Genomic DNA, 21542 nt, shown 5'->3' on the forward strand with positions numbered 1-21542 from the left:
TCAGTGCCTTTACTTATCACTTCCCGGGTGACATTGAACTTCCTATGCCCCGGCCGCCGAGACACATCTCTGAACTCACACAATTACTCTTCATCCACACTAACAATTTAGTAATGAAGTATTGATTTCCAGATTCCTCTCTTATGGATGATATTAGATTTTGTTTGATAAACTGTGCCTGGGCCTCTAATCTGCACTGTCCCTTTTCCCACTGTCTGTAAAACAAAGTGCCACTGGAGAGATAATGACCAGGGAACATCGATGAACTCATTTCATCAATTTGTAACACTTGACAATGAAAAAGGGCAGGCATTTTTCAAGCAGCAATGTCAAAGTTTATTGCTCTGGGTACGGTCTTATTGGAAGCCAGACATCTTGAGCAGCGTTCAGCTCTAATTTATGGGCCCCAATGTGCCAGTTACTTTTAAAGGAAATGTTTGGATACTGTGAGGATATTAGTGTTGCACCTGGGTTGTCTGATTTCCAGGGCCACTGGGGATTCATGTATCATGTTAGAAAATACAAAAACAGGAGAGGAGAGGTTGAGACTCTGGCTTTTTTCAGTGCAAGGAAATGCTGTTTAGGACATAAATCATGATGTTACATACAAGACACACATGCATAGATGCAAGAGCCACATGAGTGCTTTAATTCAAATGTTTTCTGGCTAAATAGTGTTCTCAAAATCTTAAATGCACCATTAGTATAAAAAAACAAATACTTAAAGGTTAGACTTGACTTAGACTAGACAATTTTCATTAGAGCCATTTTTAGGCGCCTCTTCCCTTAAACAGTACAGTTACATTGCATGTGTAAATACATCTTGTTTGTGTTTGTGGCCTTTACTAAATGGAAATATGTACAATGCCGATGGTCTTCTTCATAAAGCAAGATTACCAGTTAAGCCAGGCTTTCTTCAGTTATTCAGGTTTAGTTTCAAGGAAATCTCTTTCATAAAGGATGTTCAATAAGTCTGACCTCACTAACCACAGAAACATATTGCTCCAGACTGGTCTGGTTCTCGTCATCTTAGATTTCAGGCTCTGCTTCACTTCAGGCTTAAACAGTATTACAGTTAATCTGACGGACTACAACACGTTTATTCACTGAGTCTTCCTCAACTGTTGCATTGTGAACCTGAGTCAATTTGCAGTACATGTCAACTATGTCACCTTTTGACTTGGCGTACTTTAAATTCAATCCAATCATCATTTTCAGTCTACAGTATTCCAGTCAACGTATGTGCTTTTAAATGCACTGCAGTTAACATAAAGCTATTAACAACTTGACCCATGGCTGTAGCCATTTATAATATTTTTAACCTTAATTCTCTTTTTAAATGTAACAAATTAAAGAAACAAACATGGTTTAAACCTGCAATAACTGATTTTCTGGCCACTCGAGAGCAACAGAAACAAGCTGTGAACACAACACTGACATATTACCTTTTAAGTTGATATGGCTAACTTGTTAGCAAACAGTTGCCTGTTCACCCATCCAGCAGACACAGAACAACATTAGCATTTATTTGGAGTGTTTCAGGCCACCTAGTGAATACAAGTCTTTTCCTTTTAGCTTTGTTTTTGGTCTCTACCATCTACTGAGGGAAATATCTGTTGTCACTATGTCACTACGAGCGACCCTTTTCACATGAGTAGTCATGTGATCCATTATTAAAATAAAAATGTTCATTTTAGTCATTTTAAATTCATGTTGCACCTTACACATCTTGTGCATTCATTTTCATCACTTATTGACACAAAGAAAAGTCACATTACTCACACTTGACTTTTACCCACAATGACATGATTACAAGCAGAGTGCTACAACAAACTGACCTAACAGCAGTTCATTGGAGTTGAGTTAATCTCTACTTCTGTCAGGGTCTGAGCTCACTGCTGGCCAACAACATGCTGCCAGAAGTTTTGCTTGGTTAACTGCTGTTTGTCTTCCTTTCACTATTTTATTCTTCATGTTATTTGTTTAATACATGCAGCTCTGTGGGCACGAACATTGCAGTTTTGTCTTCACATGTCTGTTTTCTTTACTGTGAATTAATGACATCTGTGCCTGATGTCTTGGATCTGTGTTTCAAAGTCAGACATGACTAGTTTTTAGTCACGCTAGCGGCATGGCTCTATTGGATTGCCATGAAATTTGGTTCATGTCCCCCTTATGATGAACTGTAATCACTTTGATGATCTCAGTGTTTTTCATCTAGAACCATCATCAAGCCAAAATTTGTATTTGTCCAATACTTTAATTTATGACCAATCATCCTAAGTAGTAATTTGTGTTTGTTGCTAATTGGCAAATTATGGCATGCTAACATGCTCAACTAAGACTAGAACATCGGAAAACACTCTAGCATTGTCAGCAGGAGATTGGCACAATGCTAACATTGGCATTTAGCTCAAATACCTGCTGTGCCTCCTCACAAAGCATTACTAGCATTACTGTAGACTCTAAATCTTGTTAAAGGTACACTGAGTATTATTTAGGATGATCTATTGACAGAAATGCAATATAATATCCATAACTATGTTTTCAGTGGTGTATAAAGATCTTACATAATTAACTGTTATGTATTACCTTGTAATGAGCCATTTCTATCTACATACACCGTGGGTCCCCCTTACATTGACGTCGCCATGTTGGGCTCTACAAAGCTCTACAGAGCGCGTTTCGTCGCTATGTTGAAAACATACAAAGAAGAAGAACAAGAACAAGTAACGTTAGTAGTACTAGTAGTAGTAGTGGACTGGTTTGTTAGAAGTAAGAAAAGAAGAGATATTTGGACAAATGGAGGCCCAAACGTATTATTTAGCACAAGAGCCGACAGAGCATGTTAGATGACTGATGATGCATTCTCCTTACCTCTTTATTGTTAAAAGAGAAATAAAGCATACATGGGACATAAAGAAGCATACAGAACTCTGATTTATGCAAAATCACGTATGTCATTCTTCAGTCAACATGTCATTTGTAATATGGTTAGTTTGCTGTCCATGTAGAGTGAACTAGATATCTGCATGTTGTTTATACTCACTGATAATGCTAATCCAGCACATCTTTGTATTAGCTTCCATGTTGATTCTACATTCCGACATGAGAGCAGACTGAGCAGACACCCAAACTGAAAGAAACACAAAACGACCACAGTCTCTTTGTAGACAATTGGTGTCTCTTTGTGGTTGTTTTCCATCTCTTTTTGCTTGTTTTTGTCTGTTTTTGGATGGGGGTGGCGATGTTGCAGTGGATAAGACGCATGTCTTTGGTGTGAGAGACCTGGGTTCAATTCCCCACTGTGACACATCCACTAGTGTGTCCCTGAGCAAGACACTTAACCCCTAGTTGCTCCAGAGGCATGTGACCTCTGACATACATAGCAATTGTAAGTCGCTTTGAATAAAAGCGTCAGATAAATGTAATGTCTCTTTGTGGTTGTTTTGTATCTGTTTATGAGGGGTTACCAGCCTCTTCAAATGGAGTTTCAAGCCCAGGGATCCCTTCACCCCATGGGCCTCTGGGCCTGTGTCCTGTAGGCCATTCAGTAATCCATCCATGATGATGAGTAAAGAAACGCTGCAGAATTGTTGCCTCTAGATTAGTTTATCTTCCTAAATATCATGGAGACAACTTTACATCAATCATCTAACTATTTTATATTTTCAAACTTTTTTCAAAATTTTTGCATTAAATGTATATGTGGTGCATCTCTACATGCTCAACCCTAGCAGTGTTTTCTTTATGTTTGCAGACAATTTATCTGGTGCAAAGTCAAATAATTTATTTCCCCTCATTCATCCTGATAGAATGAAAGACCCGAGGAACAACAGCCAATTTAGACTGAAAATCCCAGTTCAGCTCAGGGTAATCTGATTTCTCTGCTCCCCAGAAATCTACATGTATAGTGCTTATCAACTGGATTACTGGCAGGTAGGAAGAATAACCCAATTTGAGGTTACTTGTTTCTCTGTGTGTAGTATTCAGTGTCACATTGCATTAGAAGAGGAAGGCTATTGCTTTGTGGAATGGATGCATAACTTCCTCTTCCTCCAGATCTAGCTGCTCATTCATTCGCATGTTGTGGGTTTTTTTGCATTACACCACCATGTAAAATAACAAAGTGACCAAATGTAAATGTACGGCAATCAGATAATGGCTTTAAGGGATGCATTTAAAAGGAAAATACAGGCCTGAGCCTCACGACATCTTACTTCTTTCATTTTTCTTTTTTGAAAGGGACTTTATGTCATCTTCCCTCTTACCAGACATGTGGTGGAAATGACAGATCTGAGATGGGTTTACTGGAGTGGTGACAGGGCCAGGAGGGCCCCTTCTGTATGTGGTCCCACTCTGATCCCAGCATGGGCTATAAAGAGCCTCCACCCAGACTCCCCATCTGCGGATATTATACAGGGTAAAGTATGGTTTGTGGTAACGGATGACCACCGTCCACGTACCCTCATCACCGCAGAGGTCAATTTCCCTCAAACAAAAGCAGCACTCCCTCCAAGGTGATTATTGATAAAGGATGACACGCCAATGTAGACACAGAAGAAATTATACTCCGGGGCCAATCACAGCTCCTCTCTTGTTTCTGGATAGGGAGACCTTGCTTAATGTATAAATACAGTGGTGGGACACTATTCCCATACCTATTGAATGACTATAAAAGAAACGGAGTGGAAACCATCAGGGATGCAGGGAGCCATGTCAGTTTCCTTTAGACACAGTCATCCTAATATCTTTTAAAGGAAACAATCATCTTTCCTGATGAACCAAAATGTCCTATAGCAGCCAAGGTCAAGTACACCAAGTCCACACACACACACACACACACACACACACACATACATACACACACATGCACACACATGCACACACACACACACACACATACACACACACGCACAGACACACACACACAGATGCACAGCTACAGTAAATGCATCATGTGTTCAACTGTGCATTATGTCCTCTCATTTCCCCCCTTTAGTCCACTACAGGGTTCGTTTCCATCTCAAGGTGCAGAAAGGCAGATGATTAACACACGTTTCACACAAAAATGGTGGTTCAAAATATCACGTTAACGTTGCTTATAATGTAACCTACAGGCAGTTGTGTTTAAATCTGGAACTAGACTGTTTGTCTTTGTAATCACATCTATAGACTAGAGAGTAAATTAACATCCCCCATTTAGAATTTATTGGCTGTATACACACAATAAATGGTTTCTAGCACACTGTAATGTAGTTGTAAACAAATATAAGGACATTTCAAAGTGTTTACTACCTCCACCAAAGAGGTAATGTTTTCAGTGCTGTTTGTTGTTTGTTTGTTTGTTTGTCTGTCTGTCGGCAGGATTACGGAAAAACTACTGGCCCGAATTTCATGAAACTGGAAGGTGTATGTATGGGCCAAAGAAGAACCCATTACTTTTGCCAAAGGGCAGACACACAAATTATTTTTCACTTTCGTTAACATTGCGAGATAGCTGAGTTGTAACTGAGTTTGTCGCACATGTGCAAACCCATTGTAATTAAAGTGACATATATAGTGGTGGAGCTTGCAGATTTGCATATCGTAGAAGACTGGACTGTTGGCCTTGGCGGAGATCTGCGCTTTCTGAGTGCCCTTCTAGTTAATGTATTTGTTTTTTGCTGTAATTCATTCTATAAGGCATTGATAACTGGTTGATGAAAAGTTAATGGATTTTGAAAACACAGTATAACATATATAAATATATGTCCTTTTAAATGCATCTATAAACAGTTTTAAACTTATCTTTGAGTGATTTGCACATAAAGCAGTTACAACACAATGTAAAATATATTTATCTTCCAATTAATTATTCATGAATGTATTCCAAAATTATTTTACTTTAAGATCCCTTTTCAGGGTAATACATAGATAATAAGTATTTATAAGTCATATAACATTAATACGTATTAAGTGGCCAATGTACTGACATGACAAAATGGAAAAGTTTCCATCATAATACAAAGAGTTCTGTATAAGATGCACATTCATGCTCAGCAAAAATAACAGCCTATATTATAAGAAGCATCATGTCCAGCATTTATTTAAAAAAACAACTTTACTTAAGGGAATAAATAGTTGACAACTTTTTTAATACAACAATGCTTTGTGTTTGTTAGTGCATGGATCACATTTTCTGAATAACCTAGATAACTTGGTTGAGTCATCCCCAGAACAGGCCTTTGAGAGTCCATGTTCTAGTTTTGTGGAAGTTTTTAGCTTTTACTCAGCAGTCAATGTCCTTCTTGGAACCCGCCCCGATTCTAACATACACTACACAGTTAATCAGCAGAAATTACACATTGATTGGAAAGTAACTGGTAGTTAGTTACATGAGGAGAACAAATCAGCAAAGTATTTTTGCTTTTCGAAATAAAGTAGGAAGGCAGAACATGTTTGATTATGGTTTGAATAACTTAAATTAAACATATTATATAATAACTTACTACAACATTAAAGTGTTCATTTAATATTTGTCGATTATGCAAGTCATTTTTATAGGTTAGGATAAAAATTGTTTATGATGTCCTGCTTTGGGTTTTAAGTTTTCGTACATTTATGAATTTACAGCGTGTTATAAAGAATTTGAACTGTAAACAGCAGATTTAAAACTGTTTATAAGTCCATATAAAGCTAGTGAGGAGATATGATTGTATGTACAACTATGTCATACTATAGTATTAAACATTCATTAACTGTTTATACACCAGTTGTGGATGCTTTATTGAAGGACTTAATTGTAGCAAATACATTAAAATACACTTAAACACATTAAAGAAGATGCATATTTCTAAGTGTTTATAACAGCTTGCCACTACATTATAGTGTGTAAGCCATTTATTAATTGTTGATAGTGCTTATACATGCTAAATAGATGGGTTAAAATAGAGTGTTGCTAAACAGACAGACAGAATCCTATATTTAATTTGGAGCATAACAGTCATTTCATAGGCAATCTAATTAATGATGAGTATGTTTTAAAAGCACCCTTTTAGTAATAAATAATGTGTTCCATATATGATCTATGCTGCAGAAAGTAGATATGGTCTCAGATGACTTTGTACGTATATTTACTGCACTGTAGCTTGTTTATGAGAACTGTAAGACGGGGGAAACTCGGGAAAAAACAGTTGCTTAGGAGGTGCCATGTCCTACCAATCACTCTCCCCTTCTAAAGGGGCTCCAATGGCACCTGAGGGGGAATCTCATGGCTGTCATCCCAGAAAGCCTGCCGCACTGATGCCTGCTTACCATCTGCTCCCCATATGAGCAAAAACAGGCAATTGTCTCAGAGAAGGCACCTCAATCACACTGTCATTGAACTAATATACTTTAACATGTTTTGGGGGTAGGTTTGGACAACATTGTGGTAGAATCTGCAATGCTGGAAGTCCATATTTGGCTCAAGGAGGTAACAGTGAATGATTGTGTTTGCATGCGGTGTAGGTCGAGTGTGTTTGAAATGTATATCATAGCCCTGCCCTGTCTCAGCATGGACTTGGCATCTGACAGTGAAAAAAGCAGAACAGTGGGACCCTCTCAGTGTTACACTTCCTGTAAATAACCCCTCCATGCCTTTGGTTTTATCATTCCCCGCAAATGATTCCAGGCCCCTCCAGAGTCGACAAGAAATAGCATTATTTTATGGCATGGAAAAAAAGAGGAGATAAAAAGAGGAGCCAGAGAGAAAAAGGGAGATGGGGCTAAAAAAGGTCCTTCAGGGAACATGGTGTAAATGAAGTTCCAGGAATGACACAGGCGAGCAATGAGGCGTGGATGGAAAATATACGCTGCACATCATCGGATAGAGATGCCAGTGAAAATGGCTTCATTGAAGTGTCAGCCCTCATCCATCAATCAATCATCCGCAAGAAACAATAACGCTGCGGCGATGGGGCAGCTTTTATGGGGCTTACTCATGGGTATCGGAAACAGCACTTAAGTGTAGTTCTGACACTGGGAGAAAAACAGAGGTGAGGTGCAAGGCTTATTCCACATGCAGGTAGAACAGATAGGAGGGGGGAGGGACTAAGTATACAGAGCCCCCCTGGCAGGAGAGCTCTGGACAGAGGAGTTTTTTTCTTCACAACAGCAGTGGATTTCACCTTTTCTAAGATCCACTTCGTCCTGAATGCCTGTTATTGACATTTTGGATTTACAATATTTTTATGTTGTGTTACTGTATGATTTTTACGTTTATTGAAAATGAAACAAGACTAAGAGTCTACAGCCATGCTAGTGGCTCTGTAAAGCTGTACTAGGGTGCTTTGAGTTAAACCCTAACATCTGCATGCTAACATGGTCACAATGAGAATGCTAACATGCTGATGTTTAGCAGAAATGTTTCACCGTCTTATTTTAGCGGGTGTTTTACAGGTGTATGCTCATAAACATATAAAATTTTGACCCGATGATGGCGCTAGATGAAAAGTCAGGAGATCACAGGAGTCATCCTGAGGGGGACATGAATGTGTGTCAAATGCCATCCAATAGTTTTTGCCAAACATTTCATTTAAAACCACAAATGTCTATCTCATGGTGTCGCTAGAGATAAAGTCAGGGGATCACCAAAGTCATTACATTCATTGTCAGGGGACCGTGAATGTCTGTACAAAATTTCCCGTCAATCAATCCAACAGTTGTTGAGATATATGTCTGAATCAAAGTTGTGAACCGACTGACCGACATTGCCATCCGTACAGCCATGCTGCTAGTGTGAGATTTGTGGAATATAAGAGTTGTCCAAATCAAGTTATCCTTGTCTACATTTTACAGTCTTTTACTTTCTCTTCAGTTCATTGTTCCTTTATACTTTATACTAAAAATCTTCCTTTCAGAAACAGGTTGATGCACTGTTAAGTTTTCTCCTATGATATCATATGTAGGCCTATTTAAAAGAGCCAACCAGAATCATCTGTACTTACAAATAACCTCTGGATACCAAAAGCACTGAAAATAGAGCAACACATTCTTTAAGGCTATATGTTCAGCACACTCCTGACATAAAAATAAACAAAAAATGCTAAATGGTCCAACAGTCACTTTTGCTGTATGTGAGCCTTTTGATTTCCCCAAACCAAGTCTCTTGATGGCTTCTCTGCAACATGAAACATGACACGTCATCCATTATTCTGTACATGTGCCTTGCTATCTCAGCCTGCTCCATATGGCCCCTGTTGTCTCCAGACACCCAAATCCCTTTCCTTGGGCCAGGGGCTGTTTTTGTGGGAACCATTACATTGCTCCTCTTCCTCAGAGGAATGGGGTGACGATGATGAGCAATCACAGCCAGAGCAGACTTTCTGCCTCAAATTTTGACAGGATATTCAACAATTGACCATATCCGCTTTGTTGGCCCAATTGCTAATTCATGCAAGTTGACAATCTGGAGGCAACAATTATGAGTGATGAAAGGACTGAAAATAAGAGGAGAGAGCACTTAAGGGGAAGGAGAAAAACATGAAGTTTACTTTACATGAAGGAGGGAGGTAGGAGATTTGATAATCACATTACTGGAGAGAAAGAGGGTGGAATTGCTAAACACATCCTCAGTCACAGGTGAATGTATCCACAGCTACTACATATAACCTCTTCTAAAATCAAACACACTGAACAGAAGAATGGTTGGCAATGCAAGCATAAAATGCCATTTGTGTATTGAATTGTGCACTAAAATGGCTGCATCGTGAATCTTTATCACACAAAACCTAATGTGATGAAAGAAATTTGAAAAGGAGCTGTGGAGACCTCAGGTGTTTTATGGCTTAGTATTTTGAGAGAAAAAAAATCCCAAGTGAATTTGCATGAAACATGGGTATTTTCTTGAGATGTCCTTGTCCAGAACTCTGTGCATAATTGGCAGTGAGGGCATTGGGGAACAAAAAATGTAATATGATAAAGTTCGAATCATTAATAAAAATCTTTTTTTTTGCAGTGAAAGAAAATGCTTGAGAGATACACCGTGTTATGTTATTATCTATTTTTTTCTCCTATTGCATTATTGTATCAAATCAAACATTATTTTAAGCCCAGCAATGATGCAGCTTAATGAAGGGAAGGCCTGCAGTGCCATTCGTCTACAAGGAATAAAGACATAGGTAAAGGTCAGGCTAAATTTCTGACAGAAATGCACCAATTTTAACATTTCTTGAGGCCCCCAAATTACAGAGAAAAACATGCAGAGCAGGAAGTAAACAGAGGGAAAATTCAAACTGTATCTTTGCCTATCAAAGGGATTTATGACATGAAAACCCTTGCAGCATTCTGGACACGGGGATCGAGAGTAACAGGATGCATGTCATAAGCTGTTGTCGACTCTCTGCCATGCATTTGCACTAAGTTTGCCATAGAGTGGGGGAATATGAGGGTGATGCTAAGTGAAATGCTCATTTTGCGTTTGTGATTACCAAGGCCCATGGGCGATATGCACTAATGTGAGCTAATGCAATAGATTACACAGTGCTGGCCCAGGGGAACAGACAGCAAGCAGATGTGGTCTACTCAAAAAGGGAGGGGGGGGAATCAAAGTTTAAAGTGTTCAATGTGCTGAAGATTGTCCGTTACAATTTGTTGTTTACAGAATGTAAAGCCATGAAAGGTTTTGTCAGTCTTCCTCGTTTATAGGTATGCGGAAATTCAACAATAGCGTGCTCATGTCTTGCAGATGTATCAGCTATTACCAAACTTCTCTTTTCAAGGAGTAAATGCTCACTGAATCAAAAAGCCAAAAAAATAAACATGCTGCTGCACTGCTCTGTTTGAAACCTTCAACTACAGTGAAGTGATATCAGGTGTGTTTCTTTAGACAGCTGATCCGCACACCTGTGTGACATCACCAATTAGGGTGTGGTCACGAGCGCAGCATGCTTATTACTGCAAGTTTCATATCAAAGAGAGCAACACAAGCATGTTTTTGTTCTGTGTGGAGAGGTGTAGTTTAAAAAAATAAAAATAAAGACAAACCTGTATTTTAACGTCAATGCTCATAAACACTACTGAATTTTATTCAATGTGTATTTCTCATAACTACATAGGTCTGCTATTCAGATTGAACATGCACGGCTTTGACTTTGAAACCAGAATCTGACAGGGCTATTATCTAGACTTTGTAAATAATGCCCTCTAGTGGTCAGTCTAAGTCATTGATGGGGAAAAGGGAAGGTGCGCCACATTTTCTTCAGTCTAACATTAAGTCCATACACATTTTTACCAGTAATTATTTTTCAAACAATAAAATGTTGTTCTTTCCTTCTGCAAATGATTTTTCTCTTTTGTTCATGTTGAAAATAAAAATCACGTTACCGTAATATCATGCATGTTACAGTCCACTGATGATATAACTGAAAAAATAAATGAGGAGCTAGAAATCCAAATCTATGCTTTTCTGATCTGGAGCCAGACTAGTCTAAAGTCCGCAATTAAAGCGGTCATTGCAGGGTGTTCCCTTGCAGCAAGTTGGAGAAACCAGGCTATTGGGTCTCACTTTGTACCACCATCACTCTTGGTCTCAGCTAATAATTCATGCACATAATACTGTATAAAAAAAAAAAAAGGAAGAGGCATCAGCAAAAGTGCTCTGTTATGAACAAAGTTAGATCACTGTTTCTAACCCTCCTTGAATGTTGCTCTATTCTTCATCAGATTGGAACATACATCAAATACATTTCTAATCCAAAAGGTTTCAAACTACAAGTGAATACATTTTAGATAATATGGTATAATGTAAACATCTAACTTCCATCTCTTTTTGGGGTAACTATTAATGTATAGATCTTCCCATGTGTGCTAATATACCCAAGGATAAATAACAACCTCATTAGCGTATATATATGTACAGTGTAAAGACTCAACATAAATTAGATTCACGAGCAGTATGATACAACACATAAAATGTCTGTTATAAGACAATTCAAAAAGTATTTCACCTCCAGGTATGTGTGACCACTACCTGGCAGATGTCCAAATTAAAGACAGGTTTGTCATGCCAAACAGTACCAATTACTGTCTCCTTGAATGCATGAGAGTCCCTCAAACTGCAGCTAAATCTGTGTTCTTTGCTGTGCTGAGTAGATTGTGGGTGGCCAGGTGTCGATCAGTCAAGTAACAAATACTGCCAGAGCTTTTCGCCTCTTACTTTATTATTGAAATGTGTCATACAAATCTCAAACAATATTTTCATTTTTACATAAGTCCACATGTAATGTGAATACCAAACAACAAAAAAGAAATAACTTAACCCAAACCTTTCAAAATGGCAAAAATACTAAATTATAAACAGACTAAACAGCTTGTAAATATGAGTTAACCTGAGACTTCTTGTTCACAGTGTGTAATTAATCGAGCCATAAATCATCATAGCTGATTTTGTATTTTTTCCCCCCAAACTACACAGTCATACAACATCTACAAGGCCGCTGGATGACCAGCCGGGACTGACTGGTGCCAGTTGAAACAAAATAACACTTTCAAGACTGTGTAGTAAAAGCAGACTCCTGAATAGTGACTAAATGTGCAGTCTAAATAATACAGACCCACCATTTAATATACACCAAGTCATTCAGTTTGGTACATTTTACAGCTCATGGATTTGAGGCACCACTAAAGCAGATGATAGCCATTAGCCATTTCAAAAGGACAAACAACAAAATCTGTTGTGTTATGGGCTTGTAAATACCAAGTGTATCAAAGAAACCCACAACCCATATTGTGTTGTGTTACAGTTAATCATGTGCCATAGGTCGATATAGCCTCAGCAGTAGTTTTTCCCCCTCACCAGATGAGGGGTTTTTTTATGTGGTGCCTGACAAACACATGTCCATCTAGTTATGCCCCAACTCAAAACATCTGTCTCTAGTCGATAGACGAGTAGCTATAGGTACAGAGGCTAAGCTGACATGATAGCTACAGCAGCTTGACAAAATTAACAGTGTCTAGAGCACAACATGAGGTAGACCCCTTCTACACAGGACTCGTTACTGTGGCCTGTTTGTAAACCACTGGGCCGAGGCCATCAAGTTATTCCACAGAAAATCCCAACACCCATCAGTGCATTGGAAAAGCAAAAAAATTGAATAGTGCTTAATTACCGCCTGGGACTCAACAGTAAGTGAACAGAGCAGCAATTGTTCACACAATTTATATTTCTTTAAGTTTTTACTTAATATATTTCTATGTAATGAACTCAGATATATTTATGTGATCCCACATACAAATTTTACTGTTATATCATAGACACTTACAGATATTTGAAAATTAGTGTGGGTCAAATATGGATAAGCAAAACTTTTGAGTGAAAAAAGAAAATTACAGTGCACACCAGTGGAATAATATCTTCAAAGAGAGGTGATCTGCACTTTTTCCCATTCAAACAAAGAAAACAAATGTACACTGAAGACCTCAGCCCTAAAATGTCTATGCAACACAATTTTCCTCTATTGAAAAAAATATGAAATTAGGGGAGCCTAGATACTTTCATCACAAACCATCTCTCTTAAATCCATACATTAAACTTTCCAAGAAGCTCTCCAAAATAAGGTAGCAGCACAGTTCAAATCTAAAGAGAAGAAAAAAAACCTTTATATATTTTCAAATATGCCTTGATTTATTTACATCAAGCACCAGGTAAATCTATTCAAATATTCTGGTCAGGGTGAAAAAAAAAAAGAAGGAACAAACTTTATCTACTTCAGAATATTTTTCTACTTTTTACCTTGGTGCCACTTTAGGTACTTTTGTCAGTGGTCCCATAGCGTTGATTAGGGAAAGGGCCTGAGGGATCTCTCCTCTGCAGGTTGGGCAGAGTGGGTAAGTGTTGGTACAGCATAGTTCTGCCCCCTGAGAAAAAAATCTTCAATGTTAACTCTAAAAACTTCTAGATTAATTATATAAAATAGCCTGTTTAAATACAAAACTGTCCTACTGTATGTACCACTCCTGAACCAGCTAACCTATTACATACCTGTTCTTGGGTTGGCCAGTCCTGCATGACTAGGGTTAGTTGATGTGCTGTGATAGAGAGATGCCAGGTCATTGGGTGTGTACGAGCGCAGAAGGTTCATCATGCTCCACTCACTGTCCAAACCTCCAATAGTTGTAGGTGTAGTCTTCAAAGGACCCATTGTCTCAGAAACTGTAGCTGGACCAGAGCTTTGTGATGTGGTTTTCACACTTCTCCCTGAGATAAGCAGCCTGTTAGGACCATCCCCTCCTGTTCCTCTGTAGCCAGGTTTCTCACTGGTGTCAGCTTCCCTGCCTATAGGTACCCCATATTTGTATCTCTTGCTGGAAGGTTCACCAAAATCCAACTGGGGGAGGCTCCCAAAGCGGCTCGACAGGCACAGCCTGGCAGCATCTGAGTGCCAAATGACGCCACTTCTTGCTGGGTAACTCCTCTCACCAATTCCCACTCTGTCTGGGGGGCCTGGTCGGTCCATGACGTATTTGCTGCCGGTGTTCGATTTCCTCAAGAGCTCAGTGTATCTGGAAGATTCCTGACTGGGATGTGTATCAATGTTATGTCTATGACGCTGGGACTCCTGGACAACATCGTGTAGGGGTGCATGTATAGGGGACCGCTTAGGAACTTTGGGGGGGTTAATAGGGGTCTTTTCTTGTGGATTTGAAGATTGGGGGGGTTGAGGGGGTGGAGACTTTGTTCGACGAGGGTGGCGCCGATCAATCATTGGAAGCGGGGTGACATCGTTCCCATCAAGCGCAGGGGGGCAACCTGTGTAACGTTTTTGCTTTGAACCGCCTCCAAATCCATTCTTTTTTGTATTGTCTAACTTGTCTTTATGAATCAGCTTTTTGTGCATTATCAGAACCTCTGGGTACATGGTTTTATATGCACAAAACGAACAGGCAATGGGGATTGATGCATTTCTGGGTTCTGCAATGGCAGAGATGGAGAGAGAGAGTTTTAAAGACAGATTTAATGGGGCCTCAGAGTTCTCGTCTTTTATCTCCTCCTTTTCCATCTTCAGGTTAACAGGTACGAGGCACTTTACGACCACATCATCAATCGGGGAGTAAGCAGACTTAGCAATTAATTTCTCATACTCAGCATTCATCTGGACGAGTGGCTTGCCAGGCTTGCTACCTATGCTATCAAATGTGTCCTCTGGTTCTCCACTGGGGCATGATCTGGCTCCAGGAACCCAGAGTTTGGATCTATTTGGAGCAGGATGTTCATTTCCATGTTTTCCGTCATTAGGGGAGGGCACTAAAGGCACAGGTCTGCTGGGAATGTCCGTGTAAGGTTTGTCCTTGTGACGCCGATCCAGGTGATATTTTAGGGAAGTCTTCTGGGCTGCAGCGTAGTCACAGTAAGCACACTTGAAGGGTTTTTCACCTGAAACAAACCAAGACTTAAGTATAAGCATAGTTTAAAATACAAGCAGCATAATGAGACCTACTCTATACAACCAAGTTAATATATGCAGTCTAAAATTTATAAATGAAATCATTCAAGCCAAATGTGTTGAGGATACCTGTGTGAGTCCTCAGATGAACTGTGAGGTAGTAGCTTGATCGGAATGATTTGCCACAGTAACTGCATCCTTTTGATCGGACCTTTGATCGATCAAAACCTTCTTCACCTTTAAAAAAAAAAAATGACACAAATACATACGTAGAAAGGAATAGGACAAAATAAAAATCACAAAAGGCATGTGTTATATTCCTTCCCATCAGCAGAGGGAGCACTTGGTAACAGTTCTTTGTATAAAACAACTCTACAAACAAACAAAATTACAAGACAGTATGAGTGATACATGAACGGGGTAAAGAGCGCTAAATTTACCTGGACCCAGGTTTTCTGTCAATGTTGCTTCCTCAAAGCCCTCCTCAGAGCCTTCCTCTGCATGCTCAAGTGACCCTGCTCTCGACAACTTCCCATCAACAGAAGTTGGACTCTCTTCACCACCCCTCTCACGCTTGTGGACTCTGGAGTGGAGAACTAACTGGTGGTAGGTCCTGAAGGTTCTCTGACATTCCTCACAAGTGGTTGGCCTTTCTTTGTCCTTATCTTTTTGCATCAGAGACCTCCGCTGTGGTTCTGGGTTTTCTCCAACAGTCTGCTGCTGAGACCGGAGCTCTCTCCCAAGGACATCTTTTGTAACTTTGTCTCCTTGTCCCTCAGACCAAATATTATTCAACTCCTCCTTATCAGAGCCACATTCTTCATTGTCTGTGCTGGCTTCCTGGCCAACATCTTTAGTAGTATTAGGACCAACTGCTATCTTGCCCTTTGTAGCAAGTTGCCAAGCCTGATATGTGTTGAAGGGATCTAGCTGGGGAATCCATTTTGATGATCTCTCATGTTGCAAACTATTTCCTGTAGAGCGAGGCTGAAGTCTTAGACTGCAAAGAAATGTTTCCTGTGTGGCAAGAGATTCAGTAGTGTCATCCATGTTCTCCTTGTCTTTGTCTTTGCCAGGCTCCACCTCTCGATTATGTACTTTACTATGTTCAACCAAACTTTCATGGTCAGGGAAGAAAAACCCACAAACCATGCACATTTTGTAAACTGTGACTACAGGCTCTGGAGCAGGGTCTTGGACAATGCCATTGACTGTGACCGGGGTCTCCAGGTCTTGCTGGGCCTTGCTCTTTGCCCCCGGTTTTACATGCATCTTCATGTGGTTCTTGAGGAACCATGGCTCTCTAAACCGCCGTCCACAGACATTGCAGCAGTAAGTAAAGTAGTCCTTGTGTTTCCTCATGTGAGTCTCCAGCTCACTGGCATCTTGTGAAACCTGACCACACACAATACAGCTGTGAACCTCCTCTTTTTCAGGAGGGATACTGCTCGGTTTGGGACGGGGCCTCTCTCCTGGGATCCTAAATTCGGCGTCAACTTGAAGCACAGCTGGTTCAAAGAAAGTGGTGGGGTGCTGTGTTAATACGTGGGGTCCTAGCTCATCCTGGTGAGTAAAAGTCTGATCACAGAACATACAAGATAGTGATACACTTCCTCCAGATTGCAACACAGCCTTTTCTGAGTATGCGGTGTGTGGTGTCATGCTAGAGCCAGGCCCTGGGATGCTTGCATTGTTACTAATAAGAACATCTTGGGCAAGTTCATCTGGGCTCTCCAAACACGGCAGCAACGAGTGAGTCGGCATTGTCCTCTGCTGTACACACTGTCCAGATTATTAGGAACCTGGAAATAATGGGAAAAGTGTCTTAAGCCACTGGTGAGTATCAAAACAGGATCAGGTAGCTACCACCTAACTTAGGATGAAATCAGTTTAAAATGCACCACGCACCATGCCTTCTCTCATACTGAAACAGGAAATGTATCTTTTTAACAATCAACTGCACAGACAGCTAATTTCCGCTGGCCACTGATAAATCTTCTTATTCAGTATATAAACCTTAGTTTGTGAGCAACTAACTACATAATTTGGCATTCGATACCATACTTAATATATAGGTTCACACGGTCATTCCAGCTCACATTTAAACAGGTTTTTTTTTTTTTTAACACAGATGAATTTGTAAACTACATAGTTTCAAAATGAGAGTAAATGACAGTAGTCACGATTAAATATTAGACAATATTCTGCAGTTGAATAAAAAAAGTATTTACATACCACTACATTAAACCATCAACTTCTCATTTTACAACCATCTTGTTTCTTTGCCACACCCAAAATGAAGACTTGAGAAATGTTGTATGGCCTTAGTTTGATTAGCTCTAAGCAATGTTAAACAACAGCCACACACCTGATAACTTTTGTTTTTGTTGTTATACTACCCAACAATCCTTGGCTGTCCTATTGACCCACACACTGCACTTTTATAAATGTATGCTCCGGGCATTTAATGTTTTGTTTCCCTTTTGTTTTGTGAATACTGGGACTACCGCCTTGTGATTTAGTCATAGTCGCTGTTTTAGCAGGAATAATTAACTGCTTATACATTGAGAAAAAAAAAAGTTTAAGAAATTGAAAACACACAATTAGTCTGATTGGCACAAGAGTGGAGTGACTGGACCAGCAAGTTCAAAGGCTCAAGGCTAGTGCAAATGCAAGTGAAGACTGTGACAACAGCAAAACATATAGCAGCCCATGGTAGCATCTGTCCTACAATCTTTAGTTTTTTTTTTAATTTAACCTAAAATGAATCAACATACATCATCTATATAGTTTAACAACTGGGCAATGTAGCTGATAAGGTGAAAGTCCAAGTGGCTGATCATCTCCCAGTGAATCAACCCTATTGTCCTCATTAATATAACTTTTTTAACACAACCTATCAACGCTGGTACCCAAGTTTACTATTTATCGATTACCTTGCTATTAGTTTGCCTGGGTGTAGTTTTGACTTTATCCAGGTGAGCACAAGCAACTGTCGATAATGACCCAGTGTGAAGCACACCCATGCTTTGTGTGAGGCAGCATTAACGTTAGCCACCTTGTTATTCAAGTAAGCACAGCCCTCGTTAAGACCCTTAATGTAATTTTCTCGTGAGGGGGCTGCTCAAAAATCACAGTTTACAACGGAAGTTAACTTAACGTTAACCTCGCCAGAGTCCACGGCTATTTAACGGAGCTGCTATTACATTTCTATAAGTGCATAATAAGCAGAGCACGAGGAATTGGTTTCTTTTTTGATCACATACAGATCGATATCAATCATGTCCCTGGCGTTAACTCTGATTGGGGACGCTTCAAATCATAAAGTTGAAATTAGCCAACATTAACTCAACTACAAACACCTCCCGAGAACGATAACTAACGTTAACCACTTTCATCACAACAGATTGGTGCAAATGAGCATTAACCATACCTAGTGTACTTACGTTGTCGCTTATTGATTTGTTTAACGCCAGTTTCAAAACGTTAACCCCAGATATTGTAACTTTCCGATACGCTAACGTCGCCAAGTTATGGTAAAAGTTAAACCATGAACTCCCAAGTCAGGACAGTCGCATTCTAACGACAGTAACGTTAGCAAACTAACACCTTCTGTTGTCTCGACTTCGACTCAACTGTAGAAACTCACCAAACAATACCTACCAACTCAGAGTTTCCGGATTAATAATGACACTACGGTGCGACTGAATTCAGTAAGCGAAGCTGTTTGTGTGAGTTGCCTCTTCATTTCACAACGCGTCGCTGGTGGACACCTCACCTATTCAATTGTTTGAATGTGAATCATATTTGCTCTACTTGGCGAGTCCTCACTGTGTGCAGCTGTTGAGTTCTGAGGCGCGCGCTCTCTTCCAACGATTCTCAAAGGGGAAGATGGAGCGCGTGCACGGCAACCCCCAAAACACCCATAGGACAGTCACGTGGTCACGAATAACAGAGAAAAAAAAATTAGGATTAGTGCACATAGTCTTAAATCACACATAAAATGCATCTTATCTGTGTTATTTATTAATATAACATCCTAGTATCCCAACTACTTACAAGTTGCTTGAATATGGCAGTCTTGGGCAGTTAATCACTATCATGTGGGCTTGATTTGTATTTTAAATCACCCAAGTTACAAGTGTGATATTATGTTTTGTTTTTTTACAGTAATAGGTTTTGGGCTATCCTGTCGTTTACTTTAATCTATGTAAACTGTTACATACAGAGTGACGCTGTGTGCTGATTAGAGCCACAGGCTACATAACAATGTTCACCGTTTGATATGTAATGCTGCTGAACCTACTTGAAGTGTAGCCCTTCTTTCCACGCTCTCGCTTCATGCATCGGCTGCCATGTGGAGATGGGGGAGGGGTGCCTCAAACTTTTTTTCACAGTAACATGAGGGTTTTTTGCAGAAGCAGGTTGGTTGAGTCATGACGCATTACAGCTTCTCCCTATTTCACGACATTGAACAAGCCCAGTTTTATATCCCACTTCGATTTACTGTCACCAAAAACATACACTTGATAAAGCCATATATACTTAATGCTGGTGTCACATGCTAATGTAGTGAGGGGGAGACTTTCTATAGCCTATTGTGAAATGTCAAACTTATAATAACAAAATATAATAATGATAATTACAATACTTGTGACAGGGAAAATGTAAAGTCACTATTCAGTTGTGTGAACACAAAATACCCTAAAAGAATAATACACTTATTTTTGTGAGGAAAAGACTGTCACCTACAGTAGCACCCTGTGGCTAATGTGAAGTTAAATAACAGCCCCTCCTCCACCCTTAAACCCTCCCAAAGAGACACTAGGCATTGATGGCAGCTTAAAGCCATACATCACACAATCAATGAAGATATTCAGTAGACTTCAGTGTACACTTTATTAAGGCACACACACACTACCATCAAATGGCAGCAATGTCTGAAAGAAAAACTACTTATCAGTAACCACTCCCAGCTAAGGAACAGTGAACAAAGACTTGGAGACACCATTTGCCAAAACCATCTCTAACAGTAGGCTGGGTTGTTGCCTTATCCTCCTGCCTCATAGTGGCCATTAGACTGCTTCGCTTATATATTGCATGTTGTTCTTGAAACCCTTGTTGTTACCAAACAGGTCAGACCAATGCTGTGCTCTTTATATAATGGAAACACAAGCAGATCCGCAGGTTTGGCAAGCAGACTTCACCAAAATGCATCATTGCTGTAATGAATGTGATTATTGTAAACATGCCAGACACCAGATCATATGCCTTTCACACGTTAGACATAGGAGCTAACATTGTACATATATTATTGTATACAAAATCGCTTCAATGTCAATTTATCTGATCATTTCTTCTCAAACTGTGGTTTAAATAAGCCACATGTTCTCTGTACAGTGCAAAATAAGACATCCAGTATGTGTTTTGCATTAGTAAGACTTAATCACTTACATGCGCCGCCCCTAAATTAAAAAGAATTGTGCACCCCCTGCAACACTCTGATTCAGATTTTGGTATTCTTTACGCACCCCGATATCATGGTACACAAACAAGTCTAGTATGTTAATCAAAGGCACCACATGTGACACATGGAGGCCTCCCGCTCATTTCCTATTGTTCTGTGACCACAAAGGCTCCGTGAAAGGCTATCAATCTGGAGAAGCAGTATGATGCCTCAGGATGATGAACGTGCCCGAGAGATGTTGTTGCCTATCATAAAAAAGCACTCTATGTGCAGTGGTGGAAGAAGTAGCAACATTTTTTACTTAAGTAAAAATAGCAATATCGCTCTGTAAAAATACTCTGTAAAAAGTAAAAGTCATATATTAAAGAATTCACTAAAGTAAAAGGACAAGTATTACAGTAACAGCAAAATATAGCTACTTAAAGTATGAAAGTAAAAGTAGTTGTTGGACAGAATAGTCAGAGACTTTGGTTTGGAAAATCCTAATTCCAGCTGTCAGATAGCGGAGTAAAAAGTAGACCATTTCACTCTGAAATGTATTGTAGAAGTATTAAGAAGCATAAAATTGAAATTCCTCAGAATTGTATTTAAGCAGAGTACTTGAGTAAACATACTTACTGTCTTTGTGGAGGTGGTTGTAGTTTGTGTTTAACCAGACAAATATTTATTTA

General features: G+C 39.6%; 1 protein-coding gene across 6 annotated transcripts; it reads right to left on the bottom strand.

Moving 5' to 3' along the window:
* Positions 1–12160: 12160 nt before the first annotated feature.
* znf217 (zinc finger protein 217) lies at positions 12161–19729 on the bottom strand. 6 transcript variants are annotated; one of them, XM_046056765.1, is made up of 7 exons: positions 19711–19729; positions 19183–19282; positions 15845–17206; positions 15534–15641; positions 14003–15394; positions 13754–13878; positions 12161–13597 (listed from the first exon to the last, which is right to left on the bottom strand). In XM_046056765.1, the coding sequence occupies exons 3-6, from the start codon at positions 17166–17168 to the stop codon at positions 13766–13768; spliced, it is 2937 nt and encodes a 978-aa protein (XP_045912721.1). In that variant the 5' UTR covers positions 17169–17206; positions 19183–19282; positions 19711–19729; the 3' UTR covers positions 12161–13597; positions 13754–13765. The 6 variants fall into 6 exon arrangements, with proteins under 6 accessions (XP_045912721.1, XP_045912720.1, XP_045912722.1 ...); XM_046056764.1 differs by lacking the exon at positions 19711–19729 and having other exon boundaries at positions 19183–19326; XM_046056766.1 differs by lacking the exon at positions 19711–19729 and having other exon boundaries at positions 19054–19318.
* Positions 19730–21542: the final 1813 nt, after the last annotated feature.

Source organism: Micropterus dolomieu, linkage group LG08 (genome assembly GCF_021292245.1).
Source record: "Micropterus dolomieu isolate WLL.071019.BEF.003 ecotype Adirondacks linkage group LG08, ASM2129224v1, whole genome shotgun sequence".
NCBI lineage: Eukaryota > Metazoa > Chordata > Actinopteri > Centrarchiformes > Centrarchidae > Micropterus > Micropterus dolomieu.